The 26,314-nt window shown below is 43.3% G+C and overlaps 1 protein-coding gene across 3 annotated transcripts in view; it reads right to left on the reverse strand.

Annotated features, from left to right (window-relative positions):
* Nucleotides 1-192: 192 nt before the first annotated feature.
* LOC111259878 (uncharacterized) overlaps nt 193-26,314 on the reverse strand; it is a 39,112-nt gene continuing 12,990 nt past the window's right edge. Inside the window, exons 2-5 of one of the 3 annotated variants that reach the window (XM_022832205.2) lie at nt 14,180-14,267; nt 4,810-5,208; nt 1,998-4,534; nt 193-705 (exon numbers count right to left, since the gene is read on the reverse strand). In XM_022832205.2, coding sequence (XP_022687940.1) covers nt 2,957-4,534; nt 4,810-5,202 — 1,971 coding nt within the window. In that variant the 5' untranslated portion in view covers nt 5,203-5,208; nt 14,180-14,267 and the 3' untranslated portion in view covers nt 193-705; nt 1,998-2,956. Of the gene's footprint in view, nt 941-1,997; nt 4,535-4,809; nt 5,296-14,179; nt 14,268-26,314 lie in introns of those variants that run through there. The other 2 variants (XM_022832203.2, XM_022832204.2) reach the window with 2 other exon arrangements.

The raw sequence follows: 26,314 nt of genomic DNA on the forward strand, positions 1-26,314 counted from the left end.
TATATATACCTGTTCTCTCAGTGTGTCTTTCCGTGTGTCTCAGTCGTTGTTTGCCTGTCCCTATTTCATCATCACGCGTTCACCACACATAATACTCTCTTTTTTTTGGCGTTGGTTGGTAGATTTTTAAATATCTGTTCTTATCTGTATCACTTTCTATCATCATTGGGACCAGTTTATAACTGGCAGGAATTGTTTTTGTCGTTATGATTCGTTGAGAGCGATTTGGGGTAGGGCGAAGGGGATTTTCGGGCAAGGAGAGGATGGATGTGCTGATTCCGGTTTACAAAACTGCGTTCACTTCCGTGACAATTTCCGGTGGCGACGTATTTGGCGCATTGATTTAAAATGCGTGACTGTCCCTAGTCGACGTAGACTAGGGGTACGGACTAGGCAGACTTTTTGGCGTGCAAGTCCACACTCGTCATCGTGCCATCGTCAGGATAATATCTCTCGCCAGTTAGTCCGTTGAACGTGTGGCGTTTTCGGTTTTTCCTTCTTTGCTTCGTTTTCATCACTGGCGTTCCCATAATGGCCGATATGTTCTATAAGCAACAAACGCACACACGCACGCTAGCTCCATGCCCTTCGATCTCACAGTATTTGTGCTCGTTAACGGTACTGTCTATATTGCAGGCGAGAGGCTAACGTGACATTGACGCACTCTGTTTCTGCTTTAGGTCTGGTTCGCTCTGAATACGATAGCTATGAAAATAATTATCAAATAGCCACTAATTAGAAGACGCTCTTATATTGGCACCTGTTGCCAGTTAGTTGAGTCGTATACAATTCTCTAATTTTTCTCTCTTCACGTCAATATGGCGTCAAATAGTATAACAGCTTCTATGTTAATCCAATTATATCTTATATATCGCATGTAGTAGGCTGTGAAATCACGATTATCCAACGAACTGTCCAATGTCAATCTTTACTTTGTTACCTGAAAGACAAATACGTATTCTTTACTTTTTATTTTTCGAGTGGCCAAAACAGGCCGCGTCATCTGCTTGAGGCTGCCTTTATCACTCAATGACACTGAATCATGCAACGAGCCGCGACCTTATCATATTGGTTTATTCTACGCATTCCTAACCTAAGGCTAAATATTGCCAGAGTGATGGGCTTGTGATTAGCGAGACGATGCTCTGCTATCAAACGTGGCTGTTACTTTGCTTCTCTTTCGATTCTATTTGCTCTATTATTAGGTCACAAAGTTGCATAGCACTAATGTTGGTCAACTCATTTTTGAGTATGGTAGCAACGTATGACACGCACTAGCCGTTTTGGTTTGTTACTAAGAGTCCGGTCGCGTGTCCTAAGAAACAACACCGCATAGGCTGGTACGACAGAGCTTGTGTGCAGCTCTGTGCGGGGGCATCGGAGGGGGATCTATTACAGACTATACATGTTTCTTGTAGATATATTCCAATGTATGCAGGTAATAGTCAGCGGGATTACCGGAAGTAACACAATGACCTATTTCCGGTATGAATGGATTCCCCTTATTTAGCTCCCTGTCGTACAGCCGAAGAACCAAAGCCAGCATACGATATGCCTACCATCGTTACTAATTATTGGAACGATATATCAATCTGTGTAAGATGTGTTTGTGGAGCCTCGATGCTGGCTTCCCTAGGTAGCAGCAAGAGGCGGGAGTTCGGTACGAACCCCCTTAATTGGCGGGCCGGAACCGTTGTTCGCACTTCATTGCCTGCAATCTCGTCATCCTATAGAAACTATCCCACTTGTGAGCTTCGAGTCAGGCCATCGCTAACCGATTCTTCACAACAACTGTGATGAGTTCTAGGAGTGATGAATGTGAAAATCTTCGTACTTCGCTGCTAGAAGAAGCAACCTAAGTTCGATGAATCTCTAATACAACTAAAATATGTGTTGCATTTTCAATCATTTTTGCAATATATCACATGTTCATGCACGCATACAGAATGCTCATATTCAGAGAAAAGCATGCATTGTTTTTCTGTAGAATAGCGTACCTGTTTTAAAGTGCTATGTGGCTATAGCTATCTTCCGATAAAATGGCAGATACTGCGGACGAAAACCACTCTCTTAGTCCATACGCGATGTCCCGGCGGCCTTTTCCTACTGTTTCGTCATTCTGGCGAATGTGAGGCAGTGCAGTGTACAGGAACATGAGCGTCTGTCTACGCTCGCTCTTATTAGCTGTATTGGTTTCATCTGCTTCTACGTTCCGTGACTTTTTCCATCTTGTTATTTCCAGTATTACCGCTATTGTTATTATCGTATTTATATAACCTTATTTACAATTGTGCACGCTTTTCATCGTGGCATTACCGGCGACGGCGGAGGAAGGCGGAAGCTTTAGGGGAAAAAGAATGGCTTCTTCTTTTTGTTGGTTGGATTGGGGAGAAGGGTCATCGTTTGTTGTCACCGGACATGCCTGCTATACAAGTGTACACGAGTTGTGTGCATATACTTGTGATGATGACTAAATCGACTCGTATTTTTACTTCATCCGTTCTTTGTCTTCTGTTAATTTCTTTCTTCTGTCGAATTTGCGTTGTCTTCACTTCGTATCTATTTTATCTATGCTGAAATTGTGTGTTGGTCTTCCTATATTTACACGAAGTGGATTTATTCTTTTTCTACGGCAAATATTGGCACTGCTCAAGTGCGCGCCCAAACCCTCAGTCAGTTAAGTTTAATATAGCCTACAGCTGACATTTGACAAGTGAGGATGGGCACTAGCTTTTGCTTCAAAGTCAAACCCCATGTTTTTTTATTATTATTATTACTGTTGTTATAGGTATCTACTATAGGCCCAGATAGACAGCAGTAAGTATTTGATGGCATTTTCGACGGTTGTTGAAGGTCAATCGGTTCAAAGACCATCACCGTTCCGTTGCCTCCATCTAGTGGGTTATTTAGGCGCGTGTGATGTATAAGGTTTTAAATATTTATACACGCTATCAGCTCAGATGTAGGCAAGGGGCGCACCTGCGGACTTGTACTTTTTTTCGGTGGTTGAAATCGTGTAGTAGTTTACGCACGCTTGACTCATGGGAGGAGATGGCGGTGGCTTGTGACCTTGCATGTTTTGTTGATGCTGTGGACTGGGTGGACCGACCGTCATATAAACATGCTGGTTCATCATTGAATCCATCGGATTGGCTATCAGATACCCCGTCGAGTTAAGAGTGTGCTGACTCGAGTAATAGGACGAACCACTGCTACCGTTGTGATAGGGCGATTGTTGTTGCTGAGCTTGCTGTAGTTGCAAGCCGCCCCCACCACTGCCAACACCTGGCAAAGTGCCACTTCCGAGAGTGCCGCTTTGGACAGCTCCTCCACCAGGACTACCGAAATGGGCCTGCGTTAGATATGCTTGATGTAGATGGTTATGATGCAAGCTATGGTGCATACTGTGTAAGTCAGTGGCGTGATGCACCATAGGCGAGGTCCCAAGTATACCCGCGCCTACACCATCACAGCAAGCTGCTTGCAACTGTTTCGTCTTAATCAGTAATATCTGGGAGCGTCGTCGCCACCATATTGCTACTCCTGCCGCGATTAGAATACCTAACAGACAGGCTGATGCTATACACACAACAAGCATACCACGCTTTGTCGGCCCATCGCAGTCGAGATCGACTTTTGACAAGTTCTTGATGTACTCGTTCTCCAGATGGGTAGGACCGCCGCAACGGACTGCTGAGCTATTATTGGGGTAATTGCCAATCGATTCATGGAACCTCAAATGAGTCCAAAGCCATTCTACGGAGCAGTTACAAACGAGCGGGTTCAAAGATACGTCTAAAGAGTCTAACTGCTCTATAGGTACAGCCCTTGGTGGGATGAACTGCAAAGAGTTGCCTCGTAGACTGATGTGCTTTAGAACCCGCAGCTGCGCAAAAAGTTTTTCAGGCAGATACTGAAAAAGTTTGTTATTTTCTAATATCACCTGTTCAACATTCGGCGTCCGTGAAAATGCGTCCTCAGCAATGGTCTCAAACGTTTCCGACTGTGTTAGGCTAAATTTCTTTAGAGCTGGCAGGACCCTTAGGTCGTCTGACTCAATTTGGGTAAAGCGATTCCCTCCAACGGTCAATTCCTCGAGTTTATGAAGTTCCGCAAGGCTTGTTGAAGGGAATTCCTCAATTGCATTGTACTGGAGGTTAAGGCCGATGAGCGATACGAGTCCGCTGAACGCGTTGGGTTCAAACGATACAATGCCACACCTGTCTAGATATAGCTCCCGTAAGCGGCTGAGGTAGTGGAACGCGTGATTCGGTATACTTGGTAACAAATTGGCTCCATAGTCGAGCGTGTGCAAATGAGATAGGTGGGCAAACGCTTCACTCGGGATCTCTTCAAACGAATTTGCGCGTAAGATGAGTCTGTGTAAACGCACTAGACCGATGAAGGCCGCAGAGTCGACCTTGACGAGCTGGTTCTGTGATAGGTCCAAAATTTCAAGGTTGCGCATGTCGTGGAACGCCCGAGCTGGTAATGTGCTGAGTGAGTTCCTGTGCAGGTTGAGTTCGTTTAGGTTCTGGAATAGTAAGAAATGTAGCCATTTATTATTACTTTGCTACACTGGGCATCTGTCTTCTAAGCTTTACTTACGAGCAAGTGTCTAATATTGGGAAAACATCAGGTATTTTAAAAAAACTGAGCTGCTAGTACTGATGAAGCCTTCCATTGAGTATATTCTTCAAAACTTTTGCAACTAGGTTTGCCAAATATATAGCCTAACCATTATTTTTGAGTTTAGATATATACAGTAATTGATAATAGTAATAATAAACTGCATTCCTATTTATTTACCTGTAATCCCTTAAACGTTTCTGCATTGACCTGTTCCACATAATTGTTTCCGAGGTCCAATCGCTTGAGGTGACGTAAGTGAAAATTGTTTTTGTTGAGGTTCGCCAGTTGATTATAGCTCACGTTCAAATTTTCCAGCTGGGCATAGACGCTGAACGAACCGAGAATATTTTTAATATTATTCCGTGATAAATGGAGCTCCCGCAGGCCTGGATTCAGCGTAATGGGAATCACGTCCAAGGATGCGTCGTCGCAACGGACTGCGAGCTCGTCATCGTTACAATGGCATCGTAAAGGGCAGAAGCCCCGCCATGCCTCAGAGAAGCTGATCCGTTGTATAATCAACAAGAGACCTCCCCAGAGGACCCCGAGGGGTAACGATGAGGCTCGCATCTCCTCCTGAAACGAAGGCAAATGTAAATGGAAGACCAGCACTGATAAGGACCGTATATTTAGGTTAACACAAGTAATAACGACTATAAACTAAATTACGTCATATAGTAGTTGTACAACTTATTTGCCTGACATTGCATTAATATGCATTGTAAGATATAAACATTTGCTTTGTTCTATAAGATATCACCGTGATTCGACTAAACTTGCTAGATATAAATAGATTTTCATTCTACCTATATAAGTCCAATAAAAGTCATCATCATTAAACTGTTCTCACAGGCTTGCCGCATGCAAGAGCTACAAACTGGTGGCACACCGTAATAGGTTAGTTGTGACAGAGTCAGAAACCCCCAGTGTTTTGAAAGCAAACAGGCCAAATTTATGGCCTGTAAATGTCCGTTTTCCGTGAATTTCATTTGAGAGATTCATGCATAATTCACATGTGGATATAACTAAATACTGCAATTGCAATTCTACAGCATGATCGTATTATCACTCATACGCAACGATGGAAGCATCAAAACGCACACCGGGCATTCTGACTGATTTAGTTATTTGTTTTCCCATATTTTATCAATTTTCTAAATAGATTACCTTTCTGTAACTAAATAGCCACTTATATTGGTACCCCTTTTTCCGGCTCATCCGCTTTAGAGAAAGGCATACAATTAGCACTAGTATTAATCTTGACTTATCATCCTGTCAGTATCCTGTTCCCTGGCGTTATGCCTATTGAGGCACTTGTCCTCGCGCCGGATTACTGCATGCACGCAGAGGTATGGCGGCACGATGATTTCGGCCTTGTACATAGTCCTTCGTAAAGGTGCTCCCTGGTACTGACCTTCAGCATGTATTTGTGTAGACATTAACGTAGGGTTGCCGCTTTACATACATCAACACCTGGATAGCTGGATTCTTTTGCTACTATTGTTGTTTTGTGAACAGGAACTCGAATGGAGAGTCACAGACGACCCGGGTTGAGGGCGGTAGTCCAGGAAACTCTAACAATGTTGTTGGTACAATTCGGGTCAAATAACCTATTATGTCACAGGAACGGGTCTACTGTGAGGACATTGGTCGAAACGTCCGCGTAACATGTACGATATAACGCTATACTGAACTATTGTAGACGCGCCCAATTCCCTGGGGTGTCGAGAGCCCATTAGCGTAGAGGATTGGCTTGATACATATTTCAAATGACTGCCGACAAAATATTTACGATGCTCTTGCAGCTATTCAGCGTATTACATTTTGTCAGCCAAATCGTCGATAATGGATCATCCTACATAGATGGTGATATTCAATTTTATCACATGTACTGTAACATGTATCTACTATAATTTCTAATCTAAAAGCAATGTCGCCTAAGCAAGACAACGTATTATATGTTACTTCTGTTTAAAAAGTCACATTAGGGGCGTGATTGCCGTTGTGGGATGCGTGACGAAAATGGACTCTACATGATCTTGATTTGAAAAGCTTGTGGTAACTACAAAAAGAAAGAGGGCTATATTTAAAAAGAGTTGGATGACATGAGAGGGCATATCGAAGTCAATCCGATGAGTGCGTGAGGTTAACGATCATCTTCGAATGCAGTAGCTTTTCCTTCTGCTGCCTAGCAACACTTGCTCGGTCGTTGCTAAGCAGCTGTGTTCTCCTGGATCATTAGGTTCTAGAGAAGCTAGTGGCGGCGTAATAGTCCCTGTATACTGCATGCATGAAAAACTTTCTGGGGACGAAGAGCACGTGATAAAAGTAGTTCGTGGCTGGCCCCCTTATGCATTATAAGGCCTTTATCGACAATATGAGATTTGGTGGAAAGTAGTTCTCAAGAGCTGTAAGTAAAAATATGGCCAACAGTGATTCGGTTATGTGTAGTCCATGGTTAGCTGCTTATGTATTGTGAATAGTACATAATCGAAAGGTTCTTTGCCTTACGTTGTTACGGGAGTACCACGAAACGCTTGTAGCTAAGATCTCAATTAAGCCCGCTGCGAATATATGGTGAACTAATTTGATAGTACAACAATGTTTAATTATTAACGAACTGAGATTTCGGCTCGGACAGAACAGCGAGTAAAAAAAACTACGTTTCCATAGCAGCTGCAATTGATGTCTTGTTTCGCTCTCTACCTGTTTTTCCTTTGATAAGTAGACGCATTAACATCTCATTGACTGAAGTTATCAGACTTTGGATCAGTTGTATAATTCACATCATTCCCATGTAACGTCTGACCTGGACAACTAGCTATGCATTTTGCAGGACCTTGATACCTAGATGCCATTGGGTACCAATGCATCCAATACCTATATGCATGTATATATATATATGCTTCATCTACTAATTCGCTTGACTTGAATTTCGTGTTCATGGGACATTGCGCTGTGTATTTATAAATTTCAGTGAGTGGCTCTGTGAACGAAAGTTGGCGAGAGCATCGCGTGGTCAACAGCGTGCTTGCGAGAGGCTTATCCCCCCCCCCCGGGGGGGGGTGCACTGTGTGACGAAAACAGTTTACTGCGTAATGATTCGATTGCGTGCGTTTTTCCATCGCGTATTATTTGAGCGCCTAGTGCGGAACTATGCGTCGCAGCGAATTTGAAAAAACCCGCTCGCCGTTAAGCTCTCGGTGCACCGAGAACCTTCGGTGATTATGGCCATTTGCGTAAGCAGAGAAATGCTTCGTATACAAAGTAATCATTGTTGCATGCAGCGGGTTTCGGAGACTCGGTAGTTCTGACAAGACAGGGCTACATTCACTAAATGCATAAGTGTTTCAGCGACTAGACTGTAACATCCGTTTGTTAGCACAGACAGGTCCTGAATGTAGGTCCTGAAAACACTGTATCGGCTATGTCAATTACCGAGAAAACATCAAATGGTCATCTTCGCAAACAAACCACTAGAGGTATTCGATGTAGAAGGACCGTCCTTTTTTCCATCTCTTGCAGGTCATATATTTTAGATCCCTGAAAGTATTATGCCATCCGTCATGCCAAGCGGGATCTAAAATGGTGCAATAGGCTACTTGAGTTTGGAGAACTACACGGCTTATGATCGAGATCGTTTACTGATTACAACCAGGATCAGCAGATGATCTCGATACAACCAGGACCCCTTGACGTTGAACCGCATTTGTTGTATATTGCTACATCACTAAGGCTGTCTTCCGGTGGATTTCATGGATAAGTTGTTCGTTTATGACTCATTGTTTATTGTTTGGATTCTTTACCTAAAGCTTAATTCTCTGCATAACAACATTGTATATGCATAGGCCTTTGACATAAAATTGAGGTAAAAGTGCTTCTGTTCAACTGAAACTCAGTGATTTTCAGCGTGTTAACACTAATAACGGTCTTAACAAATATATCAAATTTGATAAAAGGTGTTGCATAGAACATATTGCATCAACAGATTTACGTTAACAAAATACATTACAAATGTGTGATTGATACGACCCATCTCATTTATGTCAGAGGACGAAATAAGGTTCGATCCAGATAAAATAGAAGTGAAATTCTTGTAATCTCCCGTACTTTCAACTGTTTATTTTACCAGCTCAATTCAAGCGTCAGCGCTAAAACTGCCGAAATAAAGGTTTTCAGGACGCAGGAGCCAGTATCGTTTTAGTGTGGATGCACGAATCGTCGCATAAGTTCATCTCAGACCTGTAAAACATAGCCTACGAGGAAATTTCAAATTTGGCTCCCTGGTGACACTTTTGAGTGGTAGGCTATTTCTAAATCACATAGATTATTCTACAGATGCAAATTTCGTCATGCCTATTTATTTATATTAGAAATTTTCTTGCGGAAGTTTCACCCTGTCGTTACGTAGCATTATTTATGTTTCGAGTTTTACGTTCGGTAACGCCGTTACGTATTCCATTAGACGGCTGAGCCCCAAACAAAGATGGGTTCGAACCTAGACCACAACGTGTCCCTAAGATTAGCAGGTAAATACGTTACCACTAAGCTATCACAAACATACTCATTTTCTACAAAGACATTGCGTTGCCAAACAAGTCTGGAACGATTGAATGCCTCCCAAACGAACGTTGATGAAGACCAATCCCGGACCAAGCTCGGTACGGCCATTATAATGTAACACTCAACACTGTATTACGCATCATTCAAACAAAAGCACAGGTTCCCTCGTTTTTTTTTTGACTTCGTTAAAGACCGCCCTTTTGAGGATGCTTGTCAGGTGCTATTGTTTAATTTCAGCATACCTTTCCTGAGCTTCGCTTGAGAAAATCTACGATAAAGCATATCATTTTTTGTTTACCTATATGTTATTTTTACTTTTCTAATGTCATAATCATAGAAAACATTATTAATACGCCGAATTAAGTCTTGTGGAATTTTATACTCTCTTATGTAGAACACAAAGCGTCTGTGTTTCCCTATCGGTCACGAACTTCATGGTTACACAGCTCAGTGTATCGTTGAGGCAATTTTGCCATGTATAGCAAGCATTTGTGCTCTTCAATATGAGGTCGTTGCATAATCTGAAAGTTTAAAAAATCCAGAATATCCAGATAGGTCTAACGCTGTCCAGATTAGAGAGTTAAAGTACTTCAACCTTTGTGACAATTTTTAGAGGTGGTATTAATTAAGTGTGGCTTAATAGTTAGGGACAGAAAGTGATCCGAAAATTTTGTATCTGTTTTGTGCGTGGCGTATAAGTAGTTGGTAAAAATTTCATCTACAGCGTCAAAATTCAGCATGAAATAGGTTTTCGAGAAACGGGCTTATGGAAATTTCTTTGGAAATTTGGATACTGTATTTTCTTTTCTATTTCGCATGTCGTATAGCAATGTTTATTTGGAGACAAGCGTAAATTACTATTCTATTAAACATTTCAGAATGGAAGATTGAAAAAACATAAACGAAGTGACATGTTGTCAAGGGCTGGTAGTTGAATTTGTCGTAAGCTAGAAAACTGGTTCAAAACTCATAATCGTATTGAAACAATAACATTTAAAAGTGCCACGAAGTTCTATAGGCTTCGTTGTCATATGCTCTCTCTATATCTTATAGTAATACAATAATGAAAGCTAGCTAAAAATATGCTCTCAAAGGGCAAATCTCTTCTATCGGTTGCCTCGATAAAAAACACCTTATTTTTGACCTTGCTGGACCTGATGCTCCTGTCTGGCTGAGACGTTGGTTGCCTATCAGGCCCTTGGGGGCACATTGACGACGCTTCTTTCAATTTGCAACTTTCAGTTTCAGAAGCGATCTTACTTGTTTCGTTGCAACTTCTTCCGACAATGTTTTCTTCTTAGAGCGTCTTCTCACATCCACAGTCAGGGTTCGCTTAATTGATATTCTCCTATCGTCTTTGCTGGACATGCTAGTTATGTCTGCTTCACCCTGAAGATGTGAGTAGGGCCCAGCCGCTATGTCGAGCTATTTCTGCTTCAACCAAACCTTCGGGAGAGGAAAAAATTAGATGGGGTGTTGAATTGGAAAAGCCAGTCAGAGCAAGCAGAGCAAATAACACGTAAGCAGCATAAACTAAGCTGCCTCTGTACACGAAATCGTGCTCGCTTTCAGCCCAAATTTTGTTGGCTCGTCTGTCATTGTGAGCTGCACTTAACAATCTTGTTGGCACTGGCTTCCGATAACCCAATGCGATAAACAGCATTCCTTTGTCCAGTACTGCCCGACTTGCAGAAAATTTGGTGTCACCTTGCGCGCTTTTCTGGGGTAGTAGCAAACTGACCCACTAATACGCTGCCACGGTATAGATAGCAAGTGAACGAAGTGGCTGGCGTTACCACATCGATCCTGTCATCACCGCTTCCGAGCCTTTCGCTAGAGGTATTGGATCGGAGGAAATTTGAAACATTCTAGCAGAGTTTGGGCGTAGCGATCTCTGGTTGTTTAAGGGCGTGGCTGGAGGTTAGTGAAACCGTGTACAACTGAAGTAACTATGCGGACCTTATATTTTCTCCTTTATGCCGAATATGACTTGTATATAAAACCAAGCAGAACAGAGATTGACTCGTCATAGTATAACCTCCACCGACAAGGCTACCTGACGATCTCATGGGGGTTCTGGTAGTATGATGGCTCATATGTGGTTAACAATATCCAGACGAGCAAATACGTCGTAGGCCAACACGACTTGCCGTAAGAAAGACATGATAATGTCATGGATACGATAACAGTTCCATATAGTTAGGTTAGGGGTTAGCAGGTTAGCATCATGCTCAAGAATTATGTCAACTGTGAAATGACTAATTCGAAGTAAAACGTAATAATAAACTAACACGAATCTCAAAGTTCGGTGCCGTCTGTGATGCAATATAATAAAATGGGGTATCCTTGGCTGTAGAATTTTTTGTTAGAAGTTTTCGTTAAATTTAGCTATAGTTGACGTTCAGCGCCACATTTGATGACGCACGCATTTGCATGACCCATTACCTATGTTAGCAGACTGTGCACGTGACGAATAAATGTAAAAATAAGCATAATGGTTAGCCGTTATTTTTAGGTGCACTCATACGTGCAGAGGACGAAATCCGCAATACGTTACAATACAATGCGTTTATAGCTGGCTAGCTAAATTACACTGAATTGTTAACCCATTTAAACGTTTCGGGTCGTTCATCCGGAAGTGTCGTTAACCGTTGCATTGTAATTGTCATTTTGCCCTTCGTAAGCCTATTGCTTTCATTGATAATTATCCTTGATAGCAATATCTTTTTCTATAGTTCCGGCAAAAGGCCTTTAGGAATCAGTAGAAAATCAAATTGGACCAGCGCTTAGAGCGCAGGTATTACATCTTCAAAGTTCTACCGCTTTTTGCCTAGTATTGTCTCTGAATATACCGCGACATGATGTTCGTTGCCGAATACTTTGAAGCAGATTACTAGCCTTGTGTTACGCTGTTCTATAAACAATAGAGGACTCTAATATACTTTCACTTGGGCTCGCCTTCTTCCACAGTTTGTTTTCGCCTCGCCTGCATGCACGATTAAAGCCGTTGAATCGTTCTGCCTGACGTTGCTCGGCGCCTTCCTTTCCATCCAACCGGAGCCATTTTCCTAATCACTTCTGTCTAAAATCCGTCGTTGGTCGCGCACACTCCCACATATACACATGTGCCAATATTCCGTGTCTGTCCGACCCACACAATCGCACCCAACTATCTATCCCTCACGAGCCTGCCTTTCTATGAAACGTTACTCTCCATCGCGCACGGTCGCCAAAGCGCCATTCGATTAGAAAGACGGCGAAAGCTTCGTTTGTGTGTATGGGTTATTTGGAGTAAAGGCTTTCTGACACGTTCCGGAAGTCAGTACGACGACATTTGATTTTCACGTTTCATCGTCAACGCGCCAAGGCTCTGTCTCTCCGCTGCCACGGCTGTAACGGGCATCCTTCTTTTTTACACGTTTCCGCTGCCGCTAGCGTCATTGCTTCTGACGCATTGGAAGGCTTTGTTGAGAAGGTTTCTTCTCTTGCTATGGCCTTTTTTGCTTCACGCCTGTATTCCACTTAGCTTTTCCCTTTTTTTGCGCTCTTTTTCCTACTACTCTTTCCTTTACTTGCGCTCGACGCTGTTCATTCTCTAACGGGCTCTGAGCTTGGCGAGAAAAACTGAGGGCAAGTCGGTTGCTTTCTCTCCCGCTCAGTTACAATAGGGACATTGACAGGATCGAGCGTCGAGCCGTTGGAGACGCCGGTGAAAAGCACGCTGTACGCAACACTACAAAGAACTGTTTCTGTTTCTGCCGCGAAAGACGGCATAAACGTTTTTCCTAGTCAGTCTGCTGTCACTCTCTCGTTCTAACGTTGTTCAGCTTTCATTTTGCTATCTACCATCAAACCCATTCGTTGTGTCCACACCATGTCCGTTTTTGACAGCACTAGGTTGTAGGAATATCGCCATAAGTTCGAACCTACACTTACGGTCAATACAACTGCGGCACCAATGATACATGGTTTTTTCAAAAAAAAAAAGTGTTTTGCTTTGATTTTCATCTTTTTTTTATTAAAGAAAATGATGCAGTAGCATCAGCAAATGTGAACAGAACGGACATTATTGTAAATGATGCGGAAATGTGTTGTGTCTAAACGCGCCGTATTTGGACATCCGTCTCATACCATTCACTATCTAGGTACCGGGAATAATAGAGTCCTTATAAACAGGCTTATAGCTAGAATTTGAAATTTGACCTAAGCTAGCGAAATAACAATTTGTGTTTGCAACTTAGTAAGTTAATAAACTCATGAGGAACAAGGAAAACTTTTGCAAACGATAACATATAGTAAATACATATTTGTCTGCCGTTGCCGTCAGCTATAATAGTTAGCAATAAAACACGCACGTGTGTACTATTAACAGCACTAACGAAAACATTTAAAGCATTGCGATCTCTTATACGTTAACGAAGGCTATTTTGAATGCGCAAATGGGTCGTGGCATCGGGTATCAGCCTCGAAATAGTGAACCATATAAGCCCTATAAATAAAAAGATAAATAGCCATATGGAGCGCTCCTATCGATTTCAGTAGAACACGCAACTGACATAGAGTTACTACATATGCAGAATTGAAGCTAAACAATATGGTAGATGGATGATTAGTGAAACTTCTAAAATAACAAAGACCTTTCTGGCTATTTTTAACCTAAGATCATTTGCTTTATTTACTCCACTGGATATAGACCCAGTTAATAAAATGGCAACACATATTCAGTCATGTAAGGTCACTCATGAATCAGGAACGTTATCCGTTGCAGTTTTTACTCGGTAAATTTTTATGTATCATGATTCCGATTGGAATTTTCCTTAGTTTTCTGCCATGTAACGTCACCCAGAAGCATTGGGGAGAGCTTATCAACTTCAAGGACACTTGTAAAGCAAAGTAGGGTTTTGCAAGGGCAGACCAGATTTGGTTGCTTTTCTCTTTCGGCCTTCCTCAGTTGGTCGGGCTAGAGATGTTCATTGGGTCTTACCTCTAGCGACGCCTACACGGGCGGATGTTCAAGTAGTATTGGGCTCATCCTATCCTGGCTGGCCGGAATTCTGCTTTGGCGTCCTCTCCTAAAAATCGAGTAAGCAAACACGAACGAGCAAAAGCGATGAGTTTATGGTAGTCAAAGGATGTTGTTCCTGGTAGGTATAAATCAAGGCGACACTAACGTAGGCCCTCGATTCAAGGCCCGATATATAATTCTGCAGACGCAGAAAAAGAGAATCAAAGAATTAAAAAGTCGCCCGTCCTACACCTCGCTATTGACCTTTCTAATCACCTTGAATAGATGAATATTGAGACACGTTTTCATCTACATAGTCACACGTATGAGCTATAGGCCCGGTTGCTGTCTCCTGCGCTATTTTTGTCTCGACAAAAACAAAGCCACAGCAGAAGTACTATATATAGCGGCCCTTGCCATATTACTACGGTATTCCATCACTACTACTTGCATCACGACTACCATCTACCACGTCCAGCCCATGAAAGCGTATGAACGCATATCATCAGTCTACTGCTAATAAAACTACGTAGAGGAAAGTAGTTCGAAAGAAGCTTTTAATTGGTGGTGCTATCCAAGAAGTCGGTTTTGGCTTGGGCTAGGTAGAAGAACGAGGAGATAAATTGGAAGCGAGAAGCTGTAGTCGCTGCGTAAGCGTGCAAAGGTCGCCGGACGAAGTGCAGGGAGCAGAGAAAATGGGAGTGAGGAGGAGGTATTCGAAGAGATCGGAAATGTATATGAAACTTTACAACAGGAGCCTACGCAGGTGCGTTTCCAGTAGCCACGCAGCAGGCCGTTCGCCTCTAACCCAATTATTATGGGAAAATTTTCGCAGCCTTATCTTCGTTCACTTGTATTAAACTGGCCTAGCCTAATGCAACCGTTAGAACAACACAAGTTGCTTAGGTATATGCATGTATACGCTATACAGCGGTGTCTAACCTCGTTTGGACATACAGATGGATGGACGGGCGGGCGATTGGCAACATTCATAACTCATGCGCCCTCTACATGAATAAGTTTATTCGTGTGTGCTTTAGAGAGGCATGCCCTTAGCGGATCCTGTGAAGCCAATTTGGACCCTCCTCATCGCATGCACGAGTTCTTGCTATTGTTACTGCTATTGTCGTTACTAAGAGCTGTGTCTGCATTCAAACGTAACGCGTTTTTCCTTTGTATCTGTGTGGTGATTATATTTGAGGGTATAGTTAGAGTTTGTATTGAAGAACCAGCTTCCATTCAAAGGACATTAGGTAAATTTTGGGATAGCCAATCAAATACGTTTGGTTTTTAAAGCAATTCTTTTGGCGAATTTATTCCATTGCGATATAAGCTGAAATATACAACGACCAATGTTCTGAAAGCTAGAATGTAGTTTGGGAATTTTTAGTTTCAAGCCTCCATGACTTTGCGTGTCCGCCTTTCCCTTCGCTATCACATAGGATGGAGTGAAGCTTGCATGGCAGGGATATATCCGTACGAGGTGTTGAAACAGCCTTGTGTGCTTAAGGCTTAGCAATGTCCCTTATGCCACTTGCATAGTAGCCGAAATTTGGTAAAGGAAAGCAGGCACAGTTCCCACGTGTGTTTCATCATAAAGAGTTTCGTTTGTCCTTCGCAGTTCAGGTACATCGGTCCATTACAGACTTAGAGAGCCAGTTTGCTTCGTCATTTTGCCTACCTCTTTGCCCTTGCTCTCTTGGCTTTCTTTCATTCACCTTCCAACCAGCCTTATCTAGGTTCAGGTTTTAACCAATCCAGCAGCGCTAAATTGACTTACTCAAAAACCATAATAACTAGGCGTTCATTTTAAGTTTCTCTTGATCATCGTATAAGGAGTTTACCCTCTGGTGACTACGGAAGAATCTGAAGGTCAATGTTTCTTTTCTTACTCATCAACATCCGCTCTTTTCTTGTCGACTCTGCTCACCCATAAAAAGATCCCCGATTTTTATAACTTTTGCCCTCTATACACGTGTCCACTATAACCCTTTTGCCGCCACCACCAGCAGCGCTTTCTCTGCCGAGGCACCTTACCGCCGGGCACAGGGTGCGCATGACATCCGTCAAGGGGCAGTACGCGGCCCAGCGATGAACTTTCGCAAAGTCGGAGGATTCAGTATGGGCAATTTTTCACAAGGGAAAGTCGGGCTGCTGTGGATATCTGCTGCAGATGCGCGGCATACCGTCTGAAGGCTCAGATGACAAAGCGCCCCCTACAGAGCCTTTTATTTTTTCACCTTAGTAAACAGGCTCATGTACTAGCAGAGTCTTTTGCAAAACTGGTTTCTTTTACAGAAGTTACCACATAAGGCGTGTTTCCGTCTCGAGTCGACCCGCTCAACAAAATCAGGACCCCTTTTGCATGCAATACTAGGTAATCAGACAGGGCATAGATAACAAATGCCTGCTTCTTACTAAACTGTGCCCTACCTATAGATGACTATCGTTTTTGTTGATTCAATTCATGAAAATATTAATATAAATGAATAATGTTAAGTCAGTAAGCTTGGCCATATACCGCTATACATCAGAAGCTCTGCAGTAACCTTCGCCACTGATAAGAGGTGATTCATTCAAACTTCTTTTTTCTCTTTGCTTAAACAACTAGCGTCATTTTCGTCAGTCGGTTCATTGCCATTGCTAATAACTACGCCGACAGTGCGGTGGCCCATCTCTACTGATTTGTGTGTCACACAACAACCATATGTGCTCAAAACATCCTCTGAGCTCGATGCCTCTTAACAGGGTGACCGTATAGCCGTCGAAGTCGTCGTCTTTTGGTCGCATCAACACATTCATCGTATACAATGTTAGGTCTAGAACTCTCCCGCACTTGGCGCTGCCGTTGAAATACGTGCAAGCACGTCGGTTAACTCTGGGTGTACGTCGGGTCGAAAGGAGGATAGACGAAAAGTGTTGCGATCGCGGAGAGGTTACATGGCAAAGGCCTCACGTCGGTACCGTTAAGGGAGCTATTGAGAAAGCAAATGTTTCCGTTAGTTAGATCGCCGAGGCGTGGTTCACTTTGTATGATACGCCACATTATGAGATAGTCATCGAACGAGGCCGCAGCTTACTGCCCCCCGACGTTTCGGGAAAACTTCCCCCCGGGACGAAGAACCAAGAGATTTCTTGCATCGTTACGCGTGTATGAGTATAGTGACGGCGGCAGTGTACTACTATGTAAATCGCGATAGCAAAATAGGAAAGCACCGAAAATGGCGACAATGGAGAAATTATTCGTATGGTATCGTAAAAACGTATCGTGTGCCGGATGGCAACGAAGCCGAAATGAAACTCTTCTCCGCACATATTCTTTCAGTGTTCAATATTTCTTACACAGACGTAGCGACAAAAAATCTGATTTATTTGCCACCGACGCTATGAAAAGACGATTCTAGACTTTATTAATCCCCCCAATTTTATTTCGTTTCGGATGGATACATACCCTTACTGGCTGCTCTGTTCTACATTTAAAACGCTCGTGCAGAGCTCTTTTTTCCTTCGATACATAACCACCACTGACATCATATTCGCGAGAAATCAAGCGCGTTCGCAATTTTCAGCCATTCCCGATCGTGTAAGCAGCGCAATGTATACGACGCGCTCTCAGATGCACGAAACGAGGGTGTAGGAAGAGATTCTAAATAAAGACTGCTTCCATCTACAAGCAGCTTTGCTCTCTGCGAATGTGCTTCCATTGGAGCAGGCAATTAGTGAAAACTATCATTAAAATGGGCACTGACTTAGACAAGAAAGTGTTCATACTATTTAAAAAGACATACAGCTAATGCTTAAGGGCTGTCATTGGACGGCGCCACGCGCCTCAACGCATTGTCGGAATAAGTTCGCACCCGGCTTCGCTATCGGGTATATTGTACAAACCTTAATCGCCAGACATATATTTCATAGAGTTAATCTTTTCCGAGAGGCAAAAAAAAAGCTAGACTAAGTGCAGGCGCAACGTTTCCTTGGGCCATGAAAGAAAAACGTTGAAATCTGTAGGGTGATCGCAGCGTAAAGTTGTACTTCCCCATTGGCTCGGCAAGTGTACCTCAAATGAGCTGGCTATACTATTGAACTCGTCTATCGTTAGGTTTAAAGTAAAGAACGCACTAGTTTAAATCGTGTAAAAGTCAAGATGACGTAATTTTTTCATTTATAAAAATGGTTAATGATATTTTCTTCGCGGTGTTTGTATTCAACTAGTTCCATGAGCGATGGATGCTATTAAGGTGAGCACAAGAGGCAACTGTTTCGCGCTTTAATTCATCAAAATGATTAGGACCAGATCGCTTGAGAGCAAGTTAAATGAATACACTGTTTAAAATGAAGGTTTTCATACTGTGTACATGATTATCAATTAATCCTAATATGGAAAAAGAAAAATGTTAGATTATTCCGACTATTTTCCAATACAACGACGGTTAATCCGATCAGGTTAGCGGAAATGCGCAAACCGTATCGAGTGCATGCATATTGGGTGCATAGCGGAATTCCGCCGATACAATTGAACGAGCCAGCGATGATTGAATACCAGACAATACCAACTACTCCTCACAAAGGGAATGATGGACACAAGCCATGACACTAGAAAAACAATGGGATCCAATTTGCAGAGTTCCTCAATCCTCTTCCAACGTAATTTGGATTATAAAAAGAGAGATAGCGCCGTCGGCGCAGCTTTCGCATTTAGAGCTTCGAAATCTAGAGCTCCAGTCGGCCCTTGCTCCAGACATGTCAGGCCGTTCGACCATCCAATCAACATCTATAGTTGATCACTGGACAACGAAGTCGTCCTTGAATTGGCAGTTGCCTCCTGCTAATCCTCCCTTTCTGGTGCTTTCCCCTGCTGAACTTTAACGCGCGTTCATATCTAATCGTTCATCCATTGAGCAGGGCTGGGGCCTAAAAATAACGTAAGGACATACTCTTCACTTCAACTTGACCAAGCAACGAAACTAGGAAATGGTAATTTTAACGATCAATTTGTCGCGACATGCCGTGTCTGGGTGGCAGTCACTGGGCTTTTTAATTCGACGAGTCCACATTATTTGCGGATAGTCGAATTTCCATTCGGACATATACATCAGTGGATGGTGCTCTTATTCTGTACATTTTTTTCAAGTTACGAGCACCTCTACTGCTGCAATAACAGCCGCCGTGGGAAACTAGCTGGCCGTTACTGAGGGCACTGCGGATATTCAGTGTTCCGGCGACGTTAAGTCGGCGTCGTCTGGATACAGCGTACTTACTGGGCACTTACGGCTTGCGATCTATACCTATTCTGCCGTTCGGCCACAAACAGGCTAAATGTCACATTTATTTTATGGTGGCCCCAAGCCCCGTTATTCAGGCTCGCAATTAGCGAGGCGAAAATGACAAGAACCTTAATCCTTCTGGAGGAAGATGAGAACACGGGATACACAGTTGTCACTGCTGCAGCAGTAGTTTCGTGAAGAAACGTTCTGAGGGCGACTAGTCTGAAGATTTCGTCTAACTATGTACACTAGCCTACATAGAGATACGGATACAACTATGTATTTCTTGACAGTGATAATGAATAACCTAGCTTATCATATGATTATATCTCTTCGAGAACTAAATATCGTTGTGATAATCTATATGCAAACTTAAGTGAAAAGATTAAAGAATAGACATTTTTCACTTTCAGCAAAATTTTGATTATACTATACATTAATGGTCGTATTAAACAAAACTGAAAAATCGACTGGACTTCTGAATACGGTACTTCGGTTGGCTGTTACCTCAGTTCACAGCCGAGCCTGGGACCCTCGGATGAGCCTACATGCCACCCAAACGATACGTATCGGACAGTCTGATCGAACAGCCTGTAGTGCGCCTATGCGTATAACGTGCGCCTGATGGCCACAGGGACGAAGAAAGGTATGGGTGGCGCTCTAATGTGCAGCAAGTCGGTTGAAGGCGCCCACGACGGAGTTGCTTTTTGGATCGAGTGCGATGATATTCGCTCGTCTAGTCGGCCTCGAATACTCTATACTTGAGTTGTGGCACTTTAAATAACAACACTGTTCAATATGGAATACGGATCTATGCAACAGACGCGTGCCCGCCGCCACAGTCAATAATTCCCGTTTTTAAATAAGAACTTTTGCCATAGCAGCTGTCGAGCTGTAACGGAAGTTACGCAGCAGTCCAGTAAATTGGTAATATAGCTATCTATTAGTTTGCCAACTCAAGGGTGGGCGGCCCGTAACGTAGCCAAGTGACTTGCCTTAATAAAAGGTCAGACAGCAGTGTCATCGCCTGCGCAATCATAGCAAATGAAAAGTAATCTAAAAATAAAATTTTCTATTAATTTTATCGCTTATACTAAGCGGTTTAATGGCGATCTGTGGCTCAGTTTGCAAGCGTCCGAACTTCCAGCTCAATTGCTGATGCTCAAATCACTGATGTGCCTGGCTATGTTTACTGTAGAGTACCCAGTTTCGTCACATTCTGTGAAGCGATACCAGAGAAAGCAAAAAACAGATCTAAAGTGTTTCAGCGACATTTCTTTGACGTCCATATCATGAGAGGTCGTCGTCGTTAAAAAACCACATGACCCAAAGCTATTGAGTTCCTTTTTTTTGCCCCCGTCCCTCTTTGGCCTACTCAGAAATGACTAAATGAGACTCAACAATGGGTTGTCTCTATCTGCGAATATCTCTGTGCGAATAAGTCGCCCTCGTCTTCTTTTCGTAAATCTATTTCGCGCAGCTGCGGTTCTGCCGACCTTACTAAAGCTCCAGAGCTTGCAAAACAATTTGATGCTTATGAATGGCCGGCTGGCTGGCTGTCCGTCAAGGCAAACTGCCCCAAGGAAAGGGCCGAGAAGGGACGCTGGACGATCAGTCTGAGCTTTGGCTGGCCGGCACAGCCTATTCTAGCTAGTGGAGTAACTCAGTAAGTACGAAGAGGCTGCAGGCCAGCTTCTCTTTCTTCCGCCGCCCTGTCTTTTTTGACTCCCGTTGTCAGGGGGGCGAGTAGTCGATAAGACGTTTCTATGCCCCGCACCCGGCACTCGACACTTAGACGAATGCAACAGCCGAGCCAATAGTAGTAGCAGCAATCCCGTAGCAAACCTTCTTTTCTGTCGTCCTACCTCTGTCTGGTATCTTGGACAGCGAAAGAGATTCTTCCCCAACATTCGCGTAGCAGGCACACGTGCCCGCAAAAAGCGCAGGAGCAGACGGGAACTTCGAGGAGCTCAGGTACCACCATCATGCTCGCCTATTTGCCGGCTTTTTTTCAGCCTAAATCTAAACGGGTACTGCTACTGTTTGTACAAGCGAACACTCGATCTGGTTCCAGGCAGCCGAGCAGCGGACAGTCGACTAAAGGCGTTTTCTATGTCGCTTCGGATTCGGAAGGCCGACGCTTTGACTATTGGATTTTTTAAGGGCTGAAAGATAGACAATCTCTTTCTGCCTCCTTCTCTTTGCAAATCTCTCCGCTTTTTGTTACCATATTACAGCGGGTAGCTGAGGTTAGAAGTGTTATAGAAACGAGGATACTACTGGGCTGGAAAGTATTTGCGGTCCATCACTGAATAAGGTTCTTTCACAGACACTGACATAAACTTTTACTGACCGTAGGAGGCCGCTTACTTTTTTTATGTTAGTTAGACGTAACCGTATTTGTCATTGATGTTTCGTTGATAATGTTTTGTTTTTTAACGCAGTAGTACATTTATATGCAGCGCCGCAAAAACCTTCACCGACAAGTAAGGATATAAATAAGACAAATATAAAGCAGCCTAAAGGAAGGAAATAAACATTATGCCAGACATTTGCCTTCGTTTTTTTTCGTCAAGCTTTTAGGTTGAGCTACAGAGGCCCAGCACGCTACTATAGCAGCTACCGCAGCTTGCACTTTCCCCTGCTACTACTTCACCCACAGTTGAAGCCACCAGCATTGATTTTCAATCTACGCCAATGTTGCCGCTTTATTCTTGTTTGCCAGTCTGGCTGACATCGTCAAACCTTTTCTTTCTTTGGCAGCCTCCATCCCCCTTAGTCCTCATCCTTCAGTGTCTTCTCTGCAGCCTTCACTTTCTAGTGCGCTCCCCAGTCAATTTCGGTCTCACTTCTTGCTCCTCTTACTGGTCCCGCTCGTTGATGTGCGGGGCCTCTGCTGTTATGGCTGCAGCAGCTTCGTTTGTATCTACTACGGCCATCATCAATAGATCATGTGATGTAATAAGACGTCTGACGCAGTTTGTGAAGCTGTAGAGTTTGTTCACAAACTCTGAGAGAAAAAAGCCTCCGAAAAAAGGAGGGGGCGTGGGGAGCACAAGACTACTGCGATTTGAGTTATTAGGGGGGAAGAAAACGAAGAACGGGAAGCGCTGTAAACGACTTAGAACAGTGAAATAGGAATGGCAGTAATAGTAGCGATATTAGGCATAACAGCAGCAGGAATGAAAGGAGGAAATTTGATGGAACGACACCGATAAAAATGGGGTCGAACAGGGGAAGGAAGCAGAGGACGAGGACGGTTGCAGCAACAGGTTCACAAATGCCGTAAAGCTGATAAACACATGAATCATCAAAAACCTCGTTATATGGGGACAGATCACTGCATGGCAGATAGCGGGTTATCTTTGTCTACCTATCTCTTGAAAGTCTCGTTTAGTACTACCTAGCTGCGAAGCCTGTAGAATGTGTACCTTTTGCCTCCAGTTCCTACTGCCTGCAGTTCCTTCCGTTTCTCGCATCGTATTTTTTATTTTCTTGGAATTGCCTTCTCTGAGATGCATTCCCTGCATTTGCCCCTTTTCCCTAGTTTGCGACTGCTTCTGCCCCTTCAATCTGTCGCTACTGTCTTCCGCGCTAGCAGGCTCACGTTGTTGATGTGTCTGTTACCCATTTCTGTTTCACTATTCCGTACTGCAACATTGGCGCTGAATATAACTGTACGTGGTCCGCCGAGTGCATTCACTTACTTGCGGGCCCCTCAATTTTCCTTCATTTTTTTTTCTGATTTTCCTTTGCAATTGTTCTCAGTGTGACATCTTGCCCTCATCTGATATGTGACATCTATCTGACCCTCTCTCTGTGCTGCTTCTTGCTGTGACGTAGCTCGCCTGCTACATTTCGTATCATCCGTTTATTCTGCTTTCTGTGTCTGTAATATACGGAAAAAAACTGTCTAAATGCATCCGTTACTTCTAGTGAACAGCGTCAATAAACGCTAATGAGGATACGGTTCCTCTCTATGAGCGACAACTTTTCTGGCATTGGCCTCAAACAGTGCTATCCACAGTGGCTGTTTGTTGTTCAATAAGACTTCCGAGAAAATGTTGGCCTGTGCCTATATCTAGAAGTTTCGACCTAGGTTCATCTTTAACCTTCTAGATAAGCAGAGAGCACTAAAATGGGTAATCTTTGTGGGCCTGATATGGTCTAGCTACTAGGTTGAGTTTTGAAGAATTTACCATTATCATACTCGGTCAAAATCGTCTAACAACTACTTCCCTGCGCAAACTGTAGAAACCACTAACGTACGGAGAAACAGTAAGAGCCGGAGCCAGCTGAAGCAGAATTAACCTAACGCAGAAGTACGAAAGAAAGCGACATAGATCTTTCCCGGAGAACGTCCACAAGGTTCCGGCACGTCCACGCCATCCGTAGCGGTGCCTACTCTTGTTCGTAGCTCCCCAGGGCTCCGACTCCAATGCTTGTCGTTGCTACTGGCAGAGCTTTAGTCGAAGGCAAACGGTAAACGCGTAAAGGAAGGTTCAAATAGAGCATGGACGTCACGTAGCGACGTACTCGCTGGCTTTGTTCTGCCAGCTTTCATTTACCAAGCCTAAATATATATAGCGGGAAAAACTGTCAAAACTTTCGGCGACGACTAGATACCGCCGGCAGAGGTTGGCAAGGGCTCGCTGGTAGACCATGGCTGTACAACACCGCAGACTCACAGCAACAGCTGTGTATCTATTGCGGGTCTCTGTGGGAGCTTCCGAAACTGAACAAGAATACAGCGTTGTCATTGGCTTCGTTTTCGTATGTCGTTTTTGGGCAGCCATACTAGCAAAGACTGTGCCACTGGAGCTTCGAAAAACAGAACCGCCTTTCGAAGGCTAGTCGACGGCTAGTGTTTACTCATTACGTTGAGCAAATGCAGAACGGTACGCAGACAACCAGGACTTCATGCGGTCACAGTCAAGATCAGTGTGGAGAGCTTTGAATCGTAATCCCAATCAGAGGCGTCCTATCGTACCGTGTTACGATATATGCAAAGGTACACGGAACGGACATGTAACATATTGAACGACAGGGGATAAACACACGCACAGACGGCTGAGATGGCAAAGACGTGCATGGATGGCAGGGAAGAAATGTTTGGCTAGACTCCGGACTGATAAAAGAGCCGGGGTTGTAGCTACAGAAAAACGAAGAACGAAAGAAACTTAAATGTAGGACGTAATAGCTAACACTCGGCGGCGCCTGGAAGATTTCGAGAACGATATCACTGATACATATAGAGTATATGTAAAGCTGCCTATTCGATGCACTTAATAGGTGTTCTTACAAAGCGTTTAGCTTTAATATAAAACTGATCAAACACTAAGCTTAGGTAAAACTTAAAGACCAACAAAAAAGGTAAAAGCGATTTTCTGTTCCATGCAATGACATAACTTATGAACTAAATAATTTTCATTAGTTAATAATAGCCAAAAAAATATATCCTTGTAGGAATCTGTCTCATTGTGTAATATGTGTAGTAAACTGGCTTCGAAAACGCTTTTCGTTTTCAAATAACGTACCCATCACTTCTTACTCACGGTATTACACACGCATAGTCCAAGCAGATGCTTTGTTGTTGCATATTGTCCTTGCGCTAGTGTGCCAGGACTTAACGGACGTACCGAGCAGTTACCATAATGGATACGTTTATTCGTAGTGCGTCAATATCTTCCACCTAAACGATTGAGGCGAGAATTGTCGGTGTCGTCGGATGTTCTGAGGCGCGATTTGCTCTTATAGTTGCTCATCACTAGGAGGCATTTGAACAGAGCGAAAGAGGTGTTGCAAGGGGCATAAACCTATACTAGAAGGCAACAGCTTAGGGCTAATGGCATTCTCTGATAGGATGATAACGGCACATTTAACTGCTTAACGAGTGACGTTGACTGATTCCACTTTTGTAATCTCACTCCTAACACTACCAGTTATCTATTCGAGCTACCACCGTTCAAGAGTAGGTAGCTAATTTCAGCATTCGATGTCGGTCGTTGACGCTGGCTTTATGGACCAGTCAAGCAGAAGAGTGGTTCCACACTACTTCACTTAAATTCTATTGTAATTATGGCTGAGCGACGAATAATTAAGTACGACATAAAAATGTGAATTTGTGAGAGCTAAAATAAGTATGCATTTGTGTGGAAATCTAACAACTTTTACTTTCCACGTTCGGATTAAGGTACTAAATCTGTGCATCGACATGTATAGATCTATAAGCCGGACATTGCCGGTTCCTTCAGATATTTAATTGAAGTTTTCGAAAGTTCGACACACGATTTATCGATCACTGGAGGAAATACTGTTCGCCTTTACTGAACGCTAGATACACCGTTGTTTTACATATCGTTCACATCTAGTTGATTTAAGACAGTCAATGTTGGTTATGGCGCATACTACATTTCATTAATTACCATGTCTCGCTCTTCATCTTTCCTTTTTGTCCACTAGCGTTATACTCTGGATTATAGTTTCATTTATTGCGTTCGCGGCTTGTCTAATATGAACATTTCAAAATTGCCCGCCTTCCTACTTCTGGAAACCGCCACGCTGCAGACTATAGCGTGCTAAATTTCATAACGCGCCGGCTACAACGAACGCTGAGACTGAGTTCAATGGGCTACGAGCACTCGGCTAAAACCTCCTTCCACATTCTACGCCACTAACCGACTTGAGTAAACGACCAGCAATGTTTCGTCCAGACAGACTGAATACAACAAGCTCCATTTCAACCAACGGCTCATGGCCGAGCGTCTGGGCCGACGTAACACACACAGTCGAATCCGCTTATATAGACAGCAATATACACCTACACATGCACACACACACACACACACAC

Source organism: Varroa jacobsoni, unplaced genomic scaffold (assembly GCF_002532875.2).
Source record: "Varroa jacobsoni isolate VJ856 unplaced genomic scaffold, vjacob_1.0 scaffold_376, whole genome shotgun sequence".
In the NCBI taxonomy this organism is placed as follows: Eukaryota; Metazoa; Arthropoda; class Arachnida; order Mesostigmata; family Varroidae; genus Varroa; species Varroa jacobsoni.